The 23,725-nt window shown below is 35.4% G+C and overlaps 1 protein-coding gene across 3 annotated transcripts in view; it reads left to right on the top strand.

Moving 5' to 3' along the window:
- Positions 1 to 23,725, top strand: part of STIM2 (stromal interaction molecule 2) — a 178,786-nt gene that overhangs the window by 131,376 nt on the left and 23,685 nt on the right. For all 3 annotated transcript variants that reach the window (XM_058430140.1, XM_032135447.2, XM_032135446.2), the window contains exons 4-7: positions 12,930 to 13,041; positions 16,747 to 16,862; positions 19,731 to 19,908; positions 20,436 to 20,613. In XM_058430140.1, coding sequence (XP_058286123.1) covers positions 12,930 to 13,041; positions 16,747 to 16,862; positions 19,731 to 19,908; positions 20,436 to 20,613 — 584 coding nt within the window. The remainder of the gene's footprint in view (positions 1 to 12,929; positions 13,042 to 16,746; positions 16,863 to 19,730; positions 19,909 to 20,435; positions 20,614 to 23,725) is intronic.

Raw genomic sequence — 23,725 nt, 5'->3', positions numbered from 1 at the left:
GATTAAGGATATCCTTTATTCTTTTATATATCCTTGATATCCGTCATTTTTTGAGCTCTTCCCTACTTATTGGCACAAAAAGGCATCCAGACTCATTGTGTTATTTCTTAACCTCAATCCTGGAAACAGCCATTTCTCCAAGGAACCCTGGTTATTTTTAGCTAAAGTGCTATTTAGAAACCAAGATTTGGACACTAGGTATGTTCATTGCTGCTGAGATATTGTTGTTCCCAGACCTCAGTGGACAGAGTTAAGAAACATGCACACACCTTATATTTCTTTTTTATACTGAAAATCATGAATTCACACTGATACCTGATAAACTCCAATTTTAGTCCAACACTTTGGGTTAATTCTAGCTTAACTCCTTTTTCTATTTGTACTTCCCTTCACTGACAGTGAAAGCTTGGCCCTGTTATCTTAATATGTTTACTTAGTTGCTCAGTCCCTCTGTACATAGGCAGGGTCCTGATCCCACGGGCTGCTACCTCGTTCAGGGGCCTGCCTTATGTGGGCCTCGGCCTTCACAAGGCTGCCACCGTATTGTCCGCCTTATAGAGATACTAGCTACTATTAGCCTGTCTCATCCCCATGTGGGACCAGATTACTTCTGGGCAATTGAAAGACACTAAAATGAATTTGAAAATTGAAAAAAAACTTGGGAGAAAAATCAGAATGAACACTATCCAGTAACTTGGTGTAAATGAATCAATCTTTGTGAGTTTATTTTGATTACTGAAGCACATTATTCACATTTTGCCTTTCTCATATGATTCTCTGGCTGTCGACAAAGGTCCCCTATGAATGGGGAGCCTATTTAGTAATTTAATCCTTTAACCATTGTGTCAGTACTACAATTAAACAAACTTTTCCTAAAAGTTATTTTTGCCACTAATAGTATTAGTTAAACCACTGCTATGTATACCAGCTGAAGCCCAAGTTGGAAAATGTTATATACTAGGTAAATGTAGCTAATAATATTTGTGAATTATTAGGTTTTTAAATGCTAAATGCACTAGGAAAAAATCATATGTAATTGAAGATCAAACAAATTTCTGACTACAGTTGCCTTGAAAATATTTCTACCATTGGAATTGGCTAATTTTTCTATTATTGAAGAAACCACAGTTTACAAGTTTTGAATGTATTGTGTCTTCTTACCTGGAAATTGTTTGGCAACTAGCAGTGAAAGCTCAATTTTTAGCTGGCCTTTGATATAATATAGAAGGTATTTATTAACTAGGCTTTTGTATTCATTTTTTGTTGAACTCCCTGTAAAAGTTAACGCATTTGTTACATCATGCTTTCTGGTAGTCTTGGTAATAATTCCTTGACTCTAATGTTTTATTTATTTAATCCAGTGCCCAAAGTAATTACTGTGCAGTCAGTAAATATTTGCTGGATGAAGGAATTCCAAGTTGCGTACAGAAAATCTTTTGAAGAAACTTTCAAATTCTAAGAGAAAAAAGAGTTAATAGCAGAAAATTAAAGCAAACAGTTGTAAAGCTATAATTGAAAAACTATAATTGAAATGTTTCTTTATTGTCATTATTTGGAAAATAGCACCCTCTTTGTTTTATGAAGCTTAGTCACACTTTTGAAAGTTTGTTGTTTTATCTAGAAATGATTCTAAAAAGAATCAATGAAAGTGACATTTTCCTTGGCAGTCTTGGTTAACAGAATCATTTTGTCATCCATTGACTCGTCCAGTAAATACTAATTGAGTTCCAACTATGTACCTGCCATTCCATGTTTAAGTGCCTGCTGTATTTTTGGCGTTGTATAACATGTTGGGGATATAGAATGAACAAGAAACACTGTCTGCAGAACAGCCATACGATTTTGGGACCCACTATTTCTCCAATTTTTTTTATTTTTTTGGAGATGGAGTCTCACTCACTCTGTTGCCCAGGCTGGAGTGCAGTAGCACGATCTCGGCTCACTGCAACCTCCACATCCCAGGCTTAAGTGATTCTCCTGCTTCAGCCTCCTGAGTAGCTGGGATTACAGGTGCATGCCACCACAGCTGGCTAATTTTGTTTTGTATTTTTAGTAGAGATAAGGTTTCGCCATATTGGCCAGGCTGGTCTCGAGCTCCTGGCCTCAAGTGATCTGCCCGCCTCTGGCTCCCAAAGTGCTGGGATTACAGGTGTGAACCACTTGCACACAGCCTTCAATTTCTAATTTTAAGATATACCTTTGTTATTTCTCAGCATCTTCATAGAACTAGGTATTGATAGTACACTTAGTTTCACTGATAATAAGATTGGAGTTTCTAATAGGAAAGGTAATAAAGCCTTCCCTCAGTGTCCCCTGTACCACTGTTGGGAACAAAACCCCTTGGTAATTTTTAAGTTCTGAATGTTCAAACATTTTCCAGCATTTACCTAGTGTCTCTAAAAATTACATGTAATTCTTGCATAATTAAAGAAAAGGAGCTCATGAGCAAAAGTGTGTATTTCTCTTTGGTCCAGTTACTAATATCTGAACTCAAGTTCAGGGTGTGGCTTTAGGTATCCAAATATAGCATGTTGCAGGAATTTATTCCATGTTACAAAGACATGCCCTGCTGACCACTGTGCAAATGAGGAGCTCACATTCTGGCACTGTTCTAAACATAAGCCTGTCTTGACTGTGCTGAGCAGCTGAGCATCTAAAGTCTCGTTCAGAAGTGACCCCAGGAAGTCTATAAAACCAACTGAGTTAGGATGAAATGTGAAAGGCCTGAAAATTATTCAACTTTTAGATTTTAAAAGTTTTCATTTTCTTTCTTTTATATTAGTTTAAAAAATCTAATTTTTAAATCCCTGCAATATTGAACCGTAGGTTAATTCAGTTTTCCTGTGATAAATTATGTGTATCAGTGTAAAGAGAAACTGAGATTTTTGTAACTTGTAACACTCAATTGAAATTGGATTTAAAAGTAGTGAATACTGGTGTACACCTGTGTTGTTTTAGAATATGGTATTTTATATAAACATTGCAATAACACGAATATTTTTCAAACTGCTAATAAGTTTTTAGCTTCTATCAACATTTCCTATAGCCAACTTTAAATATAGTTACTTTTATTAATAATGTTTAGTCTTTCTTCTTCCTGACCCCCTTGCCAAACCTTTTGGTAGATGTAAAGATGTTTTCATGCTTTAAGAGAAGGCAGTGTATGTTTGTAACACATACTGTTTGTAACAGTCTATACTGTTTTTAACTCTACTCTCCTGTCTCAGGATATCAGAAGTTGATTTCCCTAAAATACATTAATTTTCCCAAAGAAACTTTTATGCCAGTTGCTTTTTTTTAATTAAAAAAATTCTTAACAAGCCAGTTGCTTTCTTAACATTAAGAAAGACTTTACAAATGTTTTTAAAATCATAAATTTAGGACATAGCAGTTTTTAAAAAGTAGTATGAAAGCTATTAAAAAATAAAAAGCAGAATACATGTAATGTGCATCTTTGTTATATCCAAGGTCTGCCACAGCTGATGGTGAATTCGGCTGTATCTTGAGCTTTGAGGTTTCCTCAGAACGAAGGAGATGGTTAAGAGTTGGCCTTTGAACTCAGTGGGCGTAGTTCTAAATCCTGTTTCCACTACTTACTTGGTGTGTGAATTTGAGCAAGGGGCTTAAATTCTGAGCTTCAGCTTCCTAATCTGTAAGCCAAGGATTATAATATTACATCTGATACCTACTTCATAGGGTTTTTGAGTTTTGTGAGATGATGCATGTAAAGCACGCAGCACAGTTTCTGGAAATTGCCAAGTGCTCACAAAATGTTTGGTACTACTATTATTAACATGTCTCTACATACACAAAAATACTTTATTATTAGAAGTTAAGTTTTCCCCCACAGTATTTAGGTGATTTCACAGATCATCTTTAAAGATATTTTGGATAGTATATACTTACATTAAATATAACAAATGAAAAGTTATATGGTAGTACTTCACTAAAAGGCTGTTTTGTGTTTTTAGGCTTGTAACATAATACACGCATATGGCTAAGTGCTTTGGGTGCATTGGTTTTATAAGATTGCCTTTTACAGATGAAAGGAACAAGTAAATACATATATTTTAATCTTTTAAAATTCATCTTTTATACTGATCTGTTTATATCAGGTTTGCTTAAAGCAAGGCACACAAATTCTCTTCTGATACCACTGTCGACCACACAACTTTAAATTGCTACCTCCACTATGTTATAAGTCTCTTTGGTTCTGTTCTGGAGCCAAGGATTCACCAGTGCTGCTTTAAAGTGAGATATCAGGCAGACAGTGTTGTTTATCTTTCACACAACTATGGGATAGCAAATTGATAAAAACAAAACAAAACAAAACAGGTTCTTTTATTTAAGGAAGACAAAAATTCAGTTATACATTCAGCTAATACTTAGATGGCAACTTGATGTGTTTACTGCAGTCCTTGTCTTATAGCAGCTTGCAATATAGTAGGAACGTAAGATATAAGCAAACAGTTACAAAGTAAGGCAGCCCATATGATATGCCATTTGGTAGAAATAGTTAAGCAGTATAGAAATTCAGGGGAGGAAGAGATTGCTTTCAGCTAGAGTATTTCATTCACTTAAACCTAGTTGTACAACTGGGATGTACCTATGCATGACTCGTGTCTTTTTTGGAAGGCTGCTTCAGCTGGGTGGCCACAGCCAGTTGCTGTTCTTCTCTATTGGTGACTATTTTCACCCCTTACAATCTCTTCATTCTCCCTGTGATTAGGACCCCGCTGCTGTCAAAAAGCTTTCTGCTCTTAGGCACAGTTTTCATCCCTTTTTAAGTGCTGGTCCAAAATAGTGACATGGTGGTGGGACCGAAGGTAACAAATAGATGGGGAGAAGAAAGGGAAACTGTTTGGGTGCAGAATCAGGAACTTCATTCTCTGTTGTAGAAGTTGCCCTTTTGATAGCAGCATGGGTGAGGAGTAATGAAAAGGAGAACCCTCTTTTCCTGTGAAAATCCACAAATGTATAGTCCCGCCCTTCCCCATATTCTACCTCCCCATACCCTCTCATCTCCTGGAATTTTGGTTCCACATACCATCCTGTCCCCACTCTCCCATCCCCTACCATCTCCTTTGTTCCAGAGCCGTGCTGCAGTTCTGAATCTCCTGGCTGTTTGAAATCTTGTCTTTCAGGCTGTTAGAGCCGCTCTTCCAAATTGTAGGAATCACCTCCATGATGAAGACATAGCTCCATTGAGCTTTTCTGTTACTCCCTCCAGTCCTTTAGTAGGCCCCAATGTATACTTGATGTCTCTAGGAGAATCTTGAGTCCATTAATGTAATTGCCTGTGGCAGATTGCTCATATGTAACATTTAACTTTGGCATTACTGTTAGTACTATGTGTCTGAAAGATTTGTTTCTAAGAGAAAATATGTTTCAAATTTTAAACAGTGAGCTGTTCTAAATCAGCTATCTATAGTAGTAGTGGACTTACAGTCAGAAGGTTAGAGTTCAGTTCTAGCTCTCTCAGTTATTATGTGTGACCGTGTGTGATCACTTGGCCTCTCTTGGCCTAGATTGTTTGTATAGAATGTGGAGATAACCGATATCTTTCAAAGGTAGTTGTTGGGGATTAAATGAGAATGTATGTAAAAATGTATAGTAAAATATAAAGCCCCATAGTCCCAAAGGAATGTGGCATTTTTGTGTGCGTTAATCTTGACTGTGTTAGGTAAAATAACAAGTTTCTGCCCTCTAAGAACTCATCATCCAGAGGATAAGATGAACATGGACAATTACGTTATGATATAAATCCTATGGCAGATATAAGTATAGGTGACCAAGGAGCACAAAGAAGAGCAACTCTAATCTGGAAATGAGTGGATAGAGAAAACTTCATGAAGGAGGGTGTTTCTTATCTGAGTCTTAAAGGAGAGCGAGCCTGGCAAAGAAGGAAGAAAGGAAAAACATTCCACATTGAAGGAGAGGCAGTGGGGCCTGGGGGAACATTGTACAGAAAGCTGCAAGTATGGCTGCAAGTACGACTAGACCATAAACTATCTGTGGTACCTAATCTGATTATTAGAACCACTTAGCTTATTTTGAAGATGCAGTGTTACTGCACAGTGTTTAACAACTGTAGAAACGGGTTTGGTCTGTAACTTGGTTTGACCATTTACGAATCTTTTATACCTAATTAAGAACCTCGCCTCCATACACTTTTAGACTCAATATGATGATAAAAGTATCTACTTAAAAGGCTTATTGCAATGATCATTTGAAATAATGTTTGCAAATCTCCTGGTATTTAATGAACACTTAATAAATGTTAGCAGTTTTCATGGCTATCCTGAAAGTTTTTAGGGCCATTCTTTCCCTCTCAGTATTCTGTAATCTACTATTCTAGGCTAACACTTTAGCAATGTTTCATTAATAAATACCAACTCTTGTTTATTATAATGGAATCATAGAAACAGTTTAAATGAAATTTTTCTTAGGAGTCGGGGACGGAGTCTCACTCTGTCTCCCAGGCTGGGGTACAGTAGCGCAGTCTTGGCTCACTGCAGCCTCTGTCTCCTGGGTTCAAGAGATTCTCCTGCCTCAGCCTCCCAAATAGTTGGGATTACAGGCGTGTACCACCATGCCTGGCTAATTTTTGTATTTATAGTAGAGACAGGGTTTTGCCATGTTGGCCAGGCTGGTCTCGAACTCCTGACCTCAAATGATCCGCCCACCCTGGTCTCCCAAAGTGCTAGGATCACAGACATGAGCCACCACACACAGCCCAGTTTAAATGAATTTTAAAGGTGTTCTAGATCAATTTTATTATTTTGCATGTTAAGATGCAAGTACTGTTCAACACACAAATCAATAAATGCGCTACCTCACATCAATAGAATCAAGGTCAAAAACCATATGATCTTTTTAATAGATGCTAAAAAGCATTTAATAAATTCAGCATCCCTTCATGATAAAAACCTTCAACAAACTGGGTATATAAGGAGCATACCTCAACACAATGAAGGCCATATATGACAAGCCCAAAAGCTGTGTGTTTCGTGCCGAATGGGGAAAAATTGAAAGCCTTTCCACTAAGATCTGAAATAAGACAAGGATGCCCACTTTCACCATTTTTATTCAGCGTAATACCAGAAATCCTAGCCAGAATAATTAAGCAAAAGAAATAAATAAAAGGCATTCAAATTGAAAAGGAAGAAGTCATATTATCCTTGGTTGAAGAGGACATGATCTTATATTTAGAAAAACCTAGACTTCACCAGAAAACTCGTAGAACTGATAAATGAATTTAGTAAAGTTGCAGGATACAAAATCAACCTACAAAAGTCAGTACCATCTCTATACATTAGCAGCAATCTCTCTGAAAAAGAAATCAAGAAAGCAATCTTCTTTATAATAGGTACCAAAAAATATACCTAGAAATGAATTTAACCAAGGAAGTGAAAAATCTCTACAAAGAATATTATAAAACACTGATTAAAGAAATTGAAGAGGATTCACAAAAAAGGAAAGACATGCTTATGGATTGGAAGAATTCATCTTGTTAAAATGTCTTTACTACCTAAAGCGATCTACAGATTTAATGCAATCCCTATCAAAATACCAATTATATCCTTCACAAAAATAGAAAAAAAATCCTAAAATTTGTATGGAACCACAAAAGACCATGAATATCTATAGCAATCTTGAGCAAAAAGAACAAAGCTGGAGGCATCATACTACCTGAATTCAAATAATATTACAAAGCTATAATAACCAAAACATCATGGTACCGGCATAAAAACAGACACATATACCAGTGAAACAGAATAGAGAACCCAGAAATAAATACATACACTTTCAGCCAACTCATTTCCAACAAAGTCACCCAAAATGTACATTGGGGAAAGAATTGTCTCTTTAATAAATGGTGCTAGGAAAACTGGATATCTCTATACAGAAGAATGAATCTAGATCTCTACCATATGCAAAAATCAACTAAAAATGGATTAAAGACTTAAATGTAAGATCTGAAACTATTAGAAAACATTGAGGAAAGGCTTCAGGACATTAGTCTGGACAAGAAGCTTTTTGGGTTAAGATCTCAAAAGCATAGGCAAAAAAGCAAAAACAGACGAATGGGATTGTATGAAGCTAAAAAGCTTCTGCATGGCAAAGGAAACAATGAACAAAGTGAAGAGACAACCTGTGGGATGGGAGAAAATTTGCAAACTATCCTTCTGACAAGAGATTAATAACCAGAATATATAAGGAACTAAAACAGCTCAATAGCAGAAAAACAAATAATCTGTATAAAAAATGGGCAAAAGACCTGAGTAGGCATAAAGACATACCAGTGGCGCACAGGTATACGAAAAAATGTTCAGCATCACTAATCATCAGGGAAATGCAAATCCAAACTACAGTGAGATATCATCACACCCCAGTTTGAATGGCTGTTATCAAAAAGACAAAATTTTACAAATGCTATCGAAGGTGGGGAGAAAGGGGAACTCTTTATATACTATTTGTGGGAATGTAAAATAGTACAGTTATTAAGGAAAACAGTATGGAGATTTCTCAAAAAAACTAAAAATAGAGCTAGCATATGATTCAGCAGTTTCACTGCTGAATATACATCTAAAAGAAAGGAAATCATTGTTCCAAATGATACCTGCGCTCTGATGTTTACTGCAGCACTATTCACAATAGGCAAGCACTATTCACAATAGGCAAGATGTGGAATCAACCTAAGTGTCCATCATCAGGTGGGTGGATAAAGAAAATGTGGTGCATATACACAATGGAATATTATTCAGCCTTAAAAAAGAATAAAATCCCGTTATTTACAGCAAAATGGAACTGAAGATCATTATGGTAAGTGAAATAAATCAGGCACAGAAAGACAAATATCACATGTTCTCACTCAGATGTAGGAGCTAAAAAAGTGGATTTTATGGAAGTAGAGAGTAGAATGGTGGTTACCAGAGACTGGGAAGCGAAGAGGGGAATGAAGAGAAGTTGGTTAATAGGTACAAAAATGCAGTTAGGTAGAAGGAATAATAAGTTCTAGTATTTGATACTAACGTAGGGAAATTAAAGTTAACAGTAATTTATTGTGTATTTCCAAATAGCTGGAAGATAATTATAATGGTCCCAAGATAGAGAAAAGATAAATGTTTGAGGTGATGGATAGCTCAGTTACCCTGATTTGATCATCACACATTGTATACGTGTATCAAAATACCATATGTACTCCCAAAATATGTATAACATCAATTTAAAAAAGAGAATCTGAGCTGTAGTTAAATAATGTGGCTATGATATTATCCTGAATCAGTGGCACAGCTGGGAGTAAAATCAGGTCTGTTTCCATTCCAGAGTTCTTTTCATTAGTCTTAGAATAAATTACCAAAAATCGCTTTGAGACACTGACCTATAGCACTGGCCACAATTTCAAGCAGAAACAATATAAGTTAACATTTTAGAAGTTGGCATTTCTGTAGCTCTGCAGATTGGGAAAGATACCTTAAAAGGAATGGTGTATCGCTCTCTCCTTGCCCTCTGATGGAAGTGTTGTTTAACAACAGCATGTATAAAAGACCAGTGAGAGGCAGGTAATAAGGAACCAGGTAATTCTTAAATGAGTAATTCTTTTACCATCAAGAATTTCTTATGTAACCAAAAATCACTTGTACCCCAAAAGCTATTGAAATTTAGAAAATGTTAAAAAAGAATTTCTTATGCATACAAATCCCTGTTTCTGTTTGTCTCACCACTAAAATGTAAAAATAGATTTTCATTAGACTTATTAATTAAACATGTTCTACTTCATTCAACAGCATCCCACAAATAATTTGTTGAGTGCCTTTATACCAAGTGCTAGGGTTAGAGTGATGAGCAGAAGACTTATACTTTACTGAAATAAACAGTTGTTGAAGTAATAATCATACAAATAAGTAGTTATAGTTATTTAAATACCATGCATAAAAGCTACTAAGGGGTTAATAATCAGGGGCCGGGTGTGGTGGCTCATACCTGTAATCTCAGCACTTTGAGAGGCCGAGGAGTTCAAGAGATCAGCCTATGCAACATAGCAAGACCCTATCTCTACAAAAAAAGGGAAAAAAAAGGTTATATAGTAATGTTCAGAAAGGTTCACTTGAAGAATTAAAGTTTTAGCTGAGATATGAACGTTTAATGAAACAAAAAGGTGGAGGGATAGCGAAAAGGAGCTTATACTCAGCAAACAGCACATACAGAGGCCCTGAAGAAGGACATAGTATGATCTGTCTTAAGAATTGAAAGACAACTAGAGTATTTGGAACAGAGAAAGCTAATGTAAAATGCAAGTCCTGGTCATGAGAAGAGAAGTGAAGGTGTTTACTAAGTATCACCAAGGAAACCACGGCAAAAGGAGAAGTGAATCTCCCCCTAAAATAAACGGTTCTGTTATAATGTTGTTTTAAAGATTCGTTGTCAAGACCACTGCAATTTTCAATTTGCTAAGTATTACTAAGATTTGGGCAGTTTTAATATGTTCTTTTTCATTTGATTTTTCTTCATTTCTATACTTACTTACTGGAAATTGTGGGATGACTTTGATGTGCTGAAGTGTTTAGATCAGGAATTTTCACTGTTGAACAGTCATAGAAAGAGAGAATCTTATCTTGTTTTCTTGGCTGGGGATTTTGTGTGGGTGTGTGAGGTGCAGCTGCACCATGAGTTTCTTGGCAGTCAGGACAGGGCAATTCTCAATGCAGTTCATCTTGAATAGGAAGAAACTTAAGAGTAAAAAGTCTACTTTGAATGCACTAAATTCAGTGGAAAACACCCAGGGCCTGAACCTTCAGCTGACATCCTGTTACTTGGTTAAATGGATACAGCAGCCTCAGGCCCATGTCCAGGTTTTATGGTAGGAACACATGAAGGGGAGAACAGTCAAGGCTTTGTTTCAGTATAAAACCATCAGTTACCACATCTAGTTTTAAATGTTTTTGGTTTTTGTGGTTTATATAAGTTTTTTCTCTAAAGAACACTTAATAAAAAAGGCAGATTGATGGAAACCTAGCTTTGCTTGCAAGTATGAATTCATATTTTATGTAGCTTATCAGAAAGATTTTTTCAGATTTATTTATATACAGATGGATTCCCAGATCTGCTTTTATTGCTCACGTTTTCTTCACTCTCCCTTGATCTCTTCTGTAGTCTATAAGCATCGTGTTTTCCCAAACCCTCAAATTAAATGCAGACAGTATAGAACTATTCATTTTTAAGCACACTTAATCCTTCCCTTTGCATAAACTCATCATTACTCTTCATAAGCAGAAACCTCTGAACTGCATCCAGTGCTCAACTGCTTGTTTATATCTTTGCTGTTATTTAGTATTACTACTTTTAGAGTAGTATAAAGTTTTGTTCTGTGGACAGTTTGCCTGAGTTCAAATCCAGTCCTCCTGCTTACTTTGTTGGTTCCATTAGCTTTTTAGTTTTTAACTTCCAAAATAAAGATAATTATGTTAGAACCTCATAAGTTTTTTTTAAGACCTAAGAAAGTGCATACAAAGGACTTAATTTAAAATAAATATCCAGGAGAAGAGATGCTAGTTGTTTTATTCTTGATTTAGGTCCAATCTTCTAGAATCTATTAATAGCTGTCTTTTCTGGTTGATGTCATTTAGTCTAAAGATCATCTGTATGTTGATGACTTCCCACCAATACCTCTGTTCCTAACCTCACTTTTTGCTAAGCTCCAGACTTGCGGATCTGACTGCTACTCTATTATCTACACTTAAATGTCAAATGCATACTTCAAACACAACGTGTCTTAAAACAACTTTTGATCTCTATCACCAGCCCCTGCTCGTTTCCCCAATCTTTTCCTCCCCATTCTTTTCTATCTCAGTTAATGGTAGCACCCTCTGTACGTTTGACTTTTGTTTAGCTACCAGCCCCTGTCCATTTCATCAGCACATCTTAATAGCATTATCCCCAGAATATATCCTGAATCTGACTCCTTGTTGTCATCTTATCTACTACTATCATAGTCCTAAGACGATAACTCTTTCCTGTCTAGGCAATTTTGTAAGGAATGGTCTTCTTATTTCTCCGCATTTCATGATAAGACTGGACCACTTTTAGTCTTACTGTGAACAATCTATTCTCCACATTGAAGAACAATATTCTAAAAAAAGATTATTCCCCTTCTTTTTATTGAAATTGGAAAACTATCCAGAGTTCTTGAAAGCCTTTCATGACCTAGCTCCTCTCTGACTTTCTGCCAGTCTCTCAAACACTGCTAGTTCATTCCATCTGAAGGCTTTTTTTTTTTTTTTTACTAGCCTTTTCCTCTCTTTGGGATATTTTTCACCCATATCTTCACAGTGTGGCTCCTTGCAATTTTTAGGTCTCAGATGTCAACTCCTTAGAGAGGCTTACCCTGTGACATCTTTCCTGCTTTTCTTAAGTTAATCACTATCCGAAATTTCCCTTCCTCTTCTTCCTTCTTTCCTAAAGTGCCCCTCCCCAAACCCAAAGGAATTTAAGTTCCATACAAGGACTTTATCCGTTTTATTCACTGCCATATGCCCCGTGCTTAGAATGGAATCTGGTATTCAGAATGTTTTCAGTATTACAGTACTATATGGGTGGATGGCTAGATGAAAGAATGAACAGGTATGTATCTGGTAATTTTTCTACAACCAGAGGAATGATAGATTATTTCATTCTTACAAACTTTGTATAGGTGTTTGTTTTAGAATTAATCATGCTAATCTTTGTCCTAATTGCTTTTATCTGTCACTTCTGTTTTTGATTGTAAGGCTTTCTTCTTCTCATAGAGTGCTAGATACAGTTGTAGTACTTAATGTTGATTAAATTGAAAATGCAATCTAACATCTTTATATTCTCTGAAATTATAGAATATGTATTTCTGAAAGCAGGTGTGTTTAAAATACGCATTCCCCTTTTATCTCCTGCAGTTCATAATTGGACCCTTGAAGACACTCTTCAGTGGTTGGTAGAGTTTGTTGAACTACCCCAATATGAGAAGAATTTTAGAGACAACAATGTCAAAGGAACGACGCTTCCCAGGTGAGTCTTTGTTATGCAAATGTATTTTCCATTGAGGGAGAATTATATGTTTTCCCATACTGAATCTACAAATTACTTCCGTGCCTGAGGGCACAAAGGAAATATAAATGTGTCCATTCTTTGGTCTTTCTAAATTATGCATTTTCAAGTTTTAATCAATTTTTCTTGTCTAAATAATCAGGCTCTTGGAAAAATTACTTCCAAGGAACATGATTTTGAGTTTCAGAAGATGGGTCAACTATATCATTTGTAAATAACATCAAGGGTCAACTTTTGACTAATCTAAGAAAAACATTTTTATTTAATACTGATTCATTTTTATGAACACATCTACTTGAATGGATTAATGTGCATCTCTTTCTTGTGACATTTTAAATGACAATAACCATCGAAATATGGTGTCTATACGTTATACCTGAATTTTAAAAATGAAATTAATAAAAAATAGCAACCATTTAAAAATGTATGCTACATACAAGTATTTTATATTATCTCATTTAACCCTCATGGTTAAAATGAGGTATATATTGTCTTTCCCATTTTAGAGGTTAAAAAAACCAAGTCAGAGACAAGTTAAACATTTCGCCCAAGGCAGCATTTAAACCCAGATAGATTTGATAGCAAAGTCCAGGTTGCCAATTTATCCCTTAGATGTCTGAATCCAGTTTTCTAAATTTTATTATCTAAATTATATCTAAATTGTATCATTTGCCAATACCAAATGATATAATTTAGAAATTATAGTTTCTAATTAATTTAATTAACTTAATAATCTTGAAGGATTTAAATGTCAAAATTTGCAATGATTTTACCAGAATTTTTTACTCTTACAAGATTGCTTCTTAAGTTTTATTTTTCCCTGGATGATTTCCTACATGAAAAAAGATTCTAATCAGTTACTACAATCTAATCATTATATGTAATGAAATATATATATTGTGTCCCTAGTCAACTTCCTTACATGCCCTATTTAGATAAGTATCCATTGTTGCTTTGAGGTTTGTATTTGGGATCAAGTTGAAAGTTTTCAAATCTCTCTTAAATGTATTCTGAACATCAACATTAGTATTTCTGATTTTATTATACACATGACTAGAATGATGAAATTATGGGGATAAGAGTCAATTCGATAAGTACTTACTGAATATCTTTTATGTTCATGGTACAACTAGATGCTCGAAAGAAGACAAAAATCAAATAAAATACAGTTATTTTAATTAAAACAAGTTCTTAAATTAAAACAGAGTCGAACATTAAAATGAGATTAGAATTTTTTAATTTATATATGTTGCCCTGGGTATGAGGAACAATAGGAATTTTCTTGTTGCCTTTTGAGAAACTTCTTTATATGACAACCACATGAAATAAAATAGGCTAATCTGTGTTTTGACAATCGGTGTTATAGCTACTCATTTCTTTTGGTTAAGTAAAGATGATCAGAGATGCTTCCAATTCTGGTAAAATTGTGACATCACACACTTGTCAAGATCAGCTCCTTAAATAGTGAACATGTTACTATAGAAAAACATTATAAGTTCAGTTTTCAGGTCAGCCCATTGGAATCTTTTTTAGTGGAGGAGAAAGGAAAACAGTAAACTCTTCCCTAAGCCCCTGTTATATAGTAATGGAAATTAGATGAGTCAACTTAAAGGGGCAATATCAATTAATTTCAATTATTATGTAAAGTTCCAGAGCTCTTTATATGGTATCTGTAGACATAAGAGCTAGTTACAAGAATGTATAAGAAAATGTATTACATATTCTAGATGGTTGGCCTACAACAGTCCATTATGATGTTTCTTTTCTGTGACATTAAAACCCTTTACATCTACCAAAGGTAGCCAAAACTATGTTTTCTGTTGGCTGTAGTGGTTATCTTAAACCTTTCACTGTGTTTTCTATACTCGGTAATTCTTACTACCAAACATTATACTAAGGCTCTCTTCACCCAACACATACCACCTCATTTCTTTCAGGCCTATGTGGCCTTCCCTGACACCCTTACCCACTCAGGTGGAATCATTTTTATCTCTGGACTCATACTGAATCTTGCATAAAATTTTGTTATATATTTTTTACTACATCTCATTGTCTTTCTTAGTCTATTGACAGTTTGCTATTCATGCATCCATCCATGCATACGTTCGTTCAGCTATTACACAAACATTTATCAAGCTTCTACTTTTGGCAAGTACTACATTAGGCTTTGGGGATACGGAGATAAGACATAGTCTTTGCCTTCATGCATTTTGATAAGTGTCATGTTAAAGGTGTAAGGGAAGCATTATAGGAAAGTACCTGTGGAGAAGATAAAGGAAGGCATTTTAGAGAGGGAATGTTAGAGTTCTTCGCTCTTTAAGGTTTTATAGATGCCTCATAGGAGTTCCTGTAATTTCTCCATACTTAGAGAGTACTGATATCTTTCTATACAAAATGTAGTGTTTCAGAGTAGTCTTTGGAATCGTACATATTTGGGTTTGAATCGTTGCCTTACCTATTACTAATTATGTAACCTTAGTCAAGTTACTCAACCTCTCACAAGTATCTTCACCTATAAAATGGAAACACTATTACAAGGTTTTCTTGAGTATTAAGTCATTGGTACAGGACCCAGCATGTATTATATGCCTGTATTTATTGTCATTGTTATTATTATTAGACTTTGTGTAATGAAATCTTCACTAGCATCATACTTGGTTGTTAAGAAATCTTAGTTGAATACTGGGCTGCTTGTATTTACAGTCCATACTAAAGTGATTTTATTTCCTTATTTTACCTGTGCCTCCTACATGCTTTCTTCATAGCTAATAAAATGGTTTAGTACTTCTTATATAAATTCCTCTACCTACCTACCTCAATCCATGAAGGCTTTTTATTTCCCACTTGTGACTTCAGTGTACTTTGTTCAATTTTTAAACAGTTAAACGTGAGAATGTTAAAGGTACAGATTTTTTGATACTTTTAAAGAAAATCAGTATGATCTAAATTGAAAACTAAATTGTTTTTTAAGGTCTGCTATAGATGTTACTTATGGTTTTATTATCCTTTGTGAAAGGATAATAAATGACAGAAGCAATTAATGATTATAAAATATTTTCAACTTTAGGCTGGGCATGGTGGCTCATGCCTGTAATCTCAGCACTTTGGGAAGCCGAGGCAGGCAGATCATGAGGTCAGGAGATCGAGACCATCCTGGCCAACATGGTGAAACCCCATCTCTACTAAAAATACAAAAAATTACCCAGGCATGGTGGCATGTGCCCGTAGTCCCAGCTACTCGGGAGGCTGAGGCAGGAGAATTGCTTGAACCCGGGAGGCAGAGGTTGCAGAGAGCTGAGATCGAACCACTGCACTCCAGCCTGGGTGACAGAGTGAGACTCTGTCTCAAAAAAAAAAAAAAATTTTTTTTTTCAACTTTATAAATTTCTAAATTATAGTAAGTCATAACAGAAAGTAACCTTAGAAAACCAAAGCTTTTTCAATGTAGCTACTAAATTATTAACATACAGGAGTCTTCCTACAGCTAAGTTTGCACTGAAGAAGTTTTTGAAACATGTAACAAATTATTAAATCATACATGGATGAGGCCCAACAGTGATCATCAGTAATATGTAAAGTATTAAATGTGTTGCTCAAATATTTAAATTTGTATACTAGAAATATTTTCATTTAATATATATATGTGTGTGTTTTTCAAATAAACAGGATAGCAGTGCACGAGCCTTCATTTATGATCTCCCAGTTGAAAATCAGTGACCGGAGTCACAGACAAAAGCTTCAGCTCAAGGCATTGGATGTGGTTTTGTTTGGACCTCTAACACGTTAGTATTCTCTCTCACTCAGAGGATGATGTAAAAGAATATCCTGATTATCTCTGTGTTATTTAAGGAAAGAGAAAAATAAGATAGTAGGCCTCTAAGAAGAATCATCTATTACCTGTGAAAGAAGTATAATAATATCTTAAAAGATTTATAGGATGGGATTTTCTGTCACTGAAACATGAGTGTGAAATTTTCAAAGCTGGTTACTAATGTAAGAAGTTATATATAAAAAACTATATTTAGCTGTTAATTTAGGATTTTTAGATTTAAAACTATGGATCTTTGGAGGAGTTTTAATGTTGATGTTACTGTAATGGGATATTCACTGAGGAATCTCTTAAAAAATAATACAGTCTAACCATCTTGATGGCGTGAAGCAGTAGAGCCTAAAATTTCACTAAACAGCAAGAAAAGGGTTTTTTAGCTATAGATGGAAAGCAAAGACTCACTTGAAGCTTTGTAAATTAACAAACTCTACTGGCAGGAGCAAGAAGTAGAAAATGTTATTTGATTGTTTTGAAGAGAAACATTTGGGAAAGTGTTATGCAATATCTGTAAAGAAAATAAACCTTGTATTTATTTACTTTGACAGGAATATTTTTTCCCAAGAAGAGAAGTTTAATGTGTTTGTTTTATTTAATTTCAAATTTTTCAGAAAGCTTTGGGAGAAAGTGTTTGAAAAGTACACTTTTTAAAGGAATTATGTTTTTTTTTTTAGTCAAAAAAGAATAACAAAATTAATACAAGAAAAGTGGCTTCCACAAGTTATAAAGTAGGAAACTAATGTTTATTCTGCCTGTATTCTTGGAGTTAGGAGATTTTCAGGTTTCTATGATACCATCTTGGGAATGGCCCTTCTAAAAAAGGGTAACTAGAATTGGTTGAATAGATTTCATGACTTTACTGGTGATTCTTTTTTGGCTTGGGCTAAAAGAGCAGCTGGTGAAACAGCTGGAACTCCCCATATGAGAGTTGGTGGAAATGCACTGTTGGTGGAAATTACAAACCCTAGGAAATAGAACACTGCTGAAATGCCGAGCGTTCCATAGAGATGATGCCCTTTCCAACCTTTTCCTTGTCCTCACTTCCAGACTGAATCCATTGGGGGATTATCTTCTGTGGGATTCTGTCCAATTTTTCTCATGTGAGTGATTGGTAAAAATAGGAATTAAAGTATAGAATTTGTTTCTATTTACAACTTGATCAGGAATACTCATATTTTATTAATCTTGGAACTAACCCCTTTCTAAGCCCCCAAAATTATATTGCCAAGTCATTTGAAAAGAAATCAAACTAGTCTTAAAAAAGATTGTAAACAAATATTTAAATAAACCAATTAAAAAGTTAATGATTTTAAATATGTTTGTCTTAGAATGATTGAGTGAATGTGCCCCATAGTCAGAACACTTATGTAGATTTATTTTAAAAACCAGCATTGTCAAATGAACAGAGATACATTTTAAAGGAGTTTTTTTTAAATCTTTTCCAGTCTGTAGTGCTTATTATTGAGTGTGGGACCTTATTTATCTATTTATTGTTATTTATGGTCAGAGAATAGGGCTCACAGTTGAAGGAGAACGTGAATTGAACATCTCAGTGTGAGGCAGAAATAAAAAATGCTTTTGAGATTGTAGCTTTCAGCAGTACATTTCTTCCACTACAGGTGGAAGGATGAGGGTGTACACTCTGGCAATATGGAGAACTGAGAGTCACTGACATAGGGCATGCTACATATCACACTACACAAACATAGCCAAACCCCAGACTTGTCAGCCTAGGAACTTCTGTAGAACTCTTTATGTCACCAAACTTCAAAATATGTTTCTGTTGGAGGCCTGGGTATTTAGGCAGTTTTTCACTGTGAGCTGTATCTCTGTGGAGCATTAAAATAATATATTAGCTATCATTGTGTCTCTGTTCCAGAGAGCCCCGTGAAAATTAGTGTGTACTGACTGGGCTAAATCAAGAAATCTGAATAGTGATTTCTGTGTTTTGTATCACTGAAGGCAGTAGGCCCTGGCTCCTCACTCTTTGTTTCAGACATAAGGCTGGGGGTTAACATCATGCCAGTAACCCCCATATCTCTGGCATATAGACACCTAAAATTGAATAATCGTTATTACTATTTAACGCAGGCTTTGTCAGCCTTGGCACTAGTCACTCTTTGGGCTGGAGGATAGTTCCTGGATAGGTCTTTGTTTTCAGCAGGGGGGACACAGGGAGGAGGTTGTGTTGCGCACTGTAGGGTGTTGAGCAATACTTCTGGCGTCTGCCCACTAGGTGCCAGTAACCACTCCCCCAAGTAGAGACAACCCAAAATTGTCAAATGTCTGCTAGGGGTGGGTGAGGAATTATCACCAGCCTTGAGAATCACTGATTAACCTAACCTAATTAGTTATATAGCTGCCTCCTTGGGGAAAATACATTTTGGTGAGTGATCAGGTTTGTAAGTGTGACAGAAACGTGACAGCTGCCTGGCTTGACTGAAGGAAGGGAGTTGGGATGATGGTGGTGATACTTTTTATGACTCCCTTCACCCCACAGAGGACCATTCTGGCAGCATATGATTGGAGGTGCTGTTGCTTTTTCAAGGGTCCCCATGACTTTGGCCACTCCTTCTCCCACCAGCAGGGGCATGGTGTGTCTATATGGGTTTACCTCTGCCCTTCTATAAGTCTAGTATATCAAAGAGTTACAAGAAGCACAGTCATTATTTGAAGAAAGAATTTTAAAAGGCTAGAGCTTGTGCATGGGAAAGAGATCTCCAATTTTTGGTTTTGTTTTAGATACTACTTAAAAAGTGCCTTTTTGTATTGAGGCACTGTCATACTCAAAGATTAATTTAATCATCTGTAATTCTCTTAATAGGCCCACCTCATAACTGGATGAAAGATTTTATCCTCACAGTTTCTATAGTAATTGGTGTTGGAGGGTGCTGGTTTGCTTATACGCAGAATAAGACATCAAAAGAACATGTTGCAAAAATGATGAAAGATTTAGAGAGCTTACAAACTGCAGAGCAAAGTCTAATGGACTTACAAGAGAGGTAAGTTCAGAAAAATCATAACTCATTTATGTAGGCAAATACAATTTGTAAAAAAAGTAATATGGGCATATGCTTAAACACATTTAGGTTATTATACACATCAGGAATATATGCATATTTGATTTCACATTTTTAGAAAACTATACTTTTATAATTACAGATTTATTATAAATGTGTATACTTGAGAATAAATGAGTAGAAGAACAGTGGAGGTAAGTCAAATATAGTGGAATTAGATGTGTAGTTAAGTTTTATTTTTAACTTGATTTAAATAATTAGGAATTTTTGAAAAGCTTTTTGCGGAAGAGTATTTCCCTGCTTTCCCTGTCATTTGAGCCCAGGATAACCAAAATAGCTGTATAGTAAGTTGCCTGATATTTTTATTAACCAAATTTAAGGCTAATGAAAAATGCTATGATTTCTGATTGAAATATGTATTTAATTGCTTGACACAGTATTCATTATTTTGTAAAAAAAATAAAACTGGAAATTTTTGTGAGGAATTTTTATTTTTATTGTTCTATAAGGCTTGAAAAGGCACAGGAAGAAAACAGAAATGTTGCTGTAGAAAAGCAAAATTTAGAGCGCAAAATGATGGATGAAATCAATTATGCAAAGGAGGAGGCTTGTCGGCTGAGAGAGCTAAGGGAGGGAGCTGAATGTGAATTGAGTAGACGTCAGTATGCAGAACAGGAATTGGAACAGGTATTTACATTAAAAAAAAAATCACTTGTAAAGATATTAACATTGCCACTCTGAGGAGCCAGGTCCTGTTTTTCTTCAGTTTCCTACATTTAGTTCCATTGTGTACTGTTCCTCAGTTGATAAAAGAATCATTTGTTTATGTTGTTAGCATTGATCAAAGTTCATATAGCAAAATAACACAGTAGTAACTGAAAGATAGTTACCATCATGTTCACTCATTCGTGAAATCTTACCTTGCCATCTTCATTGTCTTGAGTAAATTTAAGGTATTTGTTTAACATCTGTAATATGTTTAAGTTTCTGACTATAATGTAGTAAGATAAAGTATATCTAATTTTGAACTTCTCTGCAGAGGTAAAGGATTTCTATTAAACATTCATTTCAATCCTGTTAAATAGTTTTAGAACATAATCTGCTGAAAGTTCTGAAGCTCCTCTCCAATACCTGTTTCTCCTGTTCAGTTACTTAAGATAGAATATAGGCATTTAGGCATTGCACAGAGTCCTTTGGAGAAGGTGAGGTGCTGGCAGAATTTAATTATAGACAGATGCATTAGTTTCCTGTTCCCACTGTAAAAAAAAAAAAAAAAAAAAAAAGGCACAAACTTAGTGGTTTAAATAAATAGAAATTTATCATCGTAAAGTTCTGGAGGTCAGAGTGAGTTGAGGCGAGCCTGCAGGACTGTGTTCCCTCTGCAGGCCGTAGGGGAGGACGTCTTTCCTTTCCTTGCCTCCTCCACTGGTAAAGGCCACCCACGTTTCTCAGCTCATGGCCCCTTCGTCTGTCTTCAAAGCGCATCATTCCAGCCTCTACTTCTGTGGTCTCATCTCCTCCTTCTGACTTTGATGCTTTCTTTACTGATAATGAAACCGAAGAACAAAATGAGGATCATAAAACTTGCTCAAAATTAGAGGTGACTCAGTTATAAAGCAGGGGCAAGAACTTAGATGTTCTGCCTCCACTTCATTTTATGCGCTGTTGCTTCCTTCTTAATAGAGTGCTAAATAAGAAATGCAAATTAAGTGATGAATGACTTAAGATCAACTCATGAGAAAATATGCACTGTGCATTACTGTTTCCTTCAAGATTGTCATTTTATGAGAATGTGTCTGACTGAACACAGCCATCTTTTTTGTAACTGTTAACCACTCCTTCTCTCACACCCCCAGATGTCTGTTTTTTGGAGCTCTTCCGTCTAAGGACTCTTAGATGTATTTTACAGTCATGCCCCATTCAACTAACAAACCATATCAGCACAGAATGTAGCAAAGAATCAGGGAGTTGACAAAAAAGGCCTAGTCGAAATCATACTGTATCCGAGAAGTGGGTACTATGCCCTTTGCACTCCTGTAAGAACTCCCTGCCTTTTTCCACCAAGACGTCCAACTCTCGGTTTGTTCTGGTATATTTCTGTCTTTCTAAACTTTGTACATAAAAAGGAGCGAATCAGAAAACAGTAGTTTGGAATTCTTCTACAGAGATATAAACTGATGGTAGTACTTCACAGGTGACTGCCTCACAGTGAGGGAGAAGAGACAATATAAAAAAAGGGCCCAAGAATTATGGACATTCTAACTTGAAGCTTTGGGAGAGAGACCATGCACACCTCAGTAGACCCCGAAGTTACCAAAATATGATGTATTGGTATTATTGGTATGAATAATCTTATTAGATCCTGGGTCAATAAAAGGTGGCTTAAAGGAAGGAAATTGGTATTTTAAAAAGAACACTGTCTGGCATGATTACATTAATAAGAAACACAATTTTCTGAGGGCTTACTGTGTGCCAGCAGTGTATGCTACACACATTGCCAGTGGTTTGCTCATAAATTTTAATCCTCACAACACATAGGTATTATCTTCATTTACAAATGAGCTGTGTAGAGAGGCCAGATAAGTTATTTGCCTTGGGTTACACAGCTATTAACTGGTAAAGGCAAGATTTTGCATGTCATATTCCAAAGTCTGTGTCTTCTTATACTGCTATTAAAAGCTTTGCTTGTAGAAATAAGTTTAACTGAGAAATGATGTATAATATGACATAACCCACAATTCCACGTAGTTCAAGGAATTACTGTATTTTGTTTGGAGAATAATCAACATAAATTTAGAAGTCAGGAAAATCTGGTATGTTTTCTATGTAGTGTTATTTTTCCTAGAACAGAGACTTTGGGTGACTAATAGTACTGCTTTATATTTTGTGTGATTTAAGTAGTTTTCACAAATTAGTTTCTTAGAAAAAGTCTCAGGAAGCCTTTAATCAGGGCAAGTGATAATACCCTTATTATACGTGAGACAATAAGCCTTAGGAACTTACTGAAGGTTACAGAGATGATAAATAATACACTTGGGTCTAAAAACCAAGTTTTCAGATGTTTAGGCTGTTTTTGTGACATCATGTTTTTACTTACTGTTGTTTTATTCCTAAGATACAAAAATCATGTAAATAACTATTACATTTTTAAACAGTTATATATTGTTTGCAAAAGCTGTTTATTACTCAGTTTTTTTCTGTGTTCATTCCCCTATAAACAACAATGTGATTTAAACTAAGGATTGGGATTTAGATCAAATGAAACATTTATGAGTAATAGCAGAGAAAACAGTTAAATAGTTGCCACTATTGGAAGGTCAGACTTTCCACAAGTTTGAGTCATTGTTTGGCAATCAATCTAAACATTGTTCAGCTTCAATTTATGCTAAAAATATATAAGTAGTTTTTATGTTAAATGTGTTTCCTTTGAGCTCTTTTAGGGGAAATACACTTATGGAAATATTAAGAAAAATCTATGATTAAAGAGAGTAACTTGAATGAATTTTGAGATTCTCTGTATAATTCCTTGAACGTGAAAATTGTATAGAAATTTTAGTTTTAAAATCTTCTGAGAAGAAGGGCTTGCGGACTTACATTTTGTGGTATTATGCAGGTCTGCATGAAGCTGAGCTTAAATTTTATCTCCCTGAGAGATTAGCAGGGACGCCACACAGCTTACCCGACTGACTTATTAAACACAGTATTGTCCCAAGCCATTGCAGTTAGTTATGTAGGCAGATGTTGCTTGGGATTCGTTTGCAGTGAGTTAGTGCTCTTCCCCTTACTTTAATGTGTCTTT

The sequence above is a fragment of the Hylobates moloch genome, unplaced genomic scaffold (genome assembly GCF_009828535.3).
Source record: "Hylobates moloch isolate HMO894 unplaced genomic scaffold, HMol_V3 SCAFFOLD_17, whole genome shotgun sequence".
In the NCBI taxonomy this organism is placed as follows: Eukaryota; Metazoa; Chordata; class Mammalia; order Primates; family Hylobatidae; genus Hylobates; species Hylobates moloch.
The sequence above is the reverse complement of the archived record's forward strand: the minus strand, read 5'-3'. Positions and strand labels throughout refer to the sequence as shown.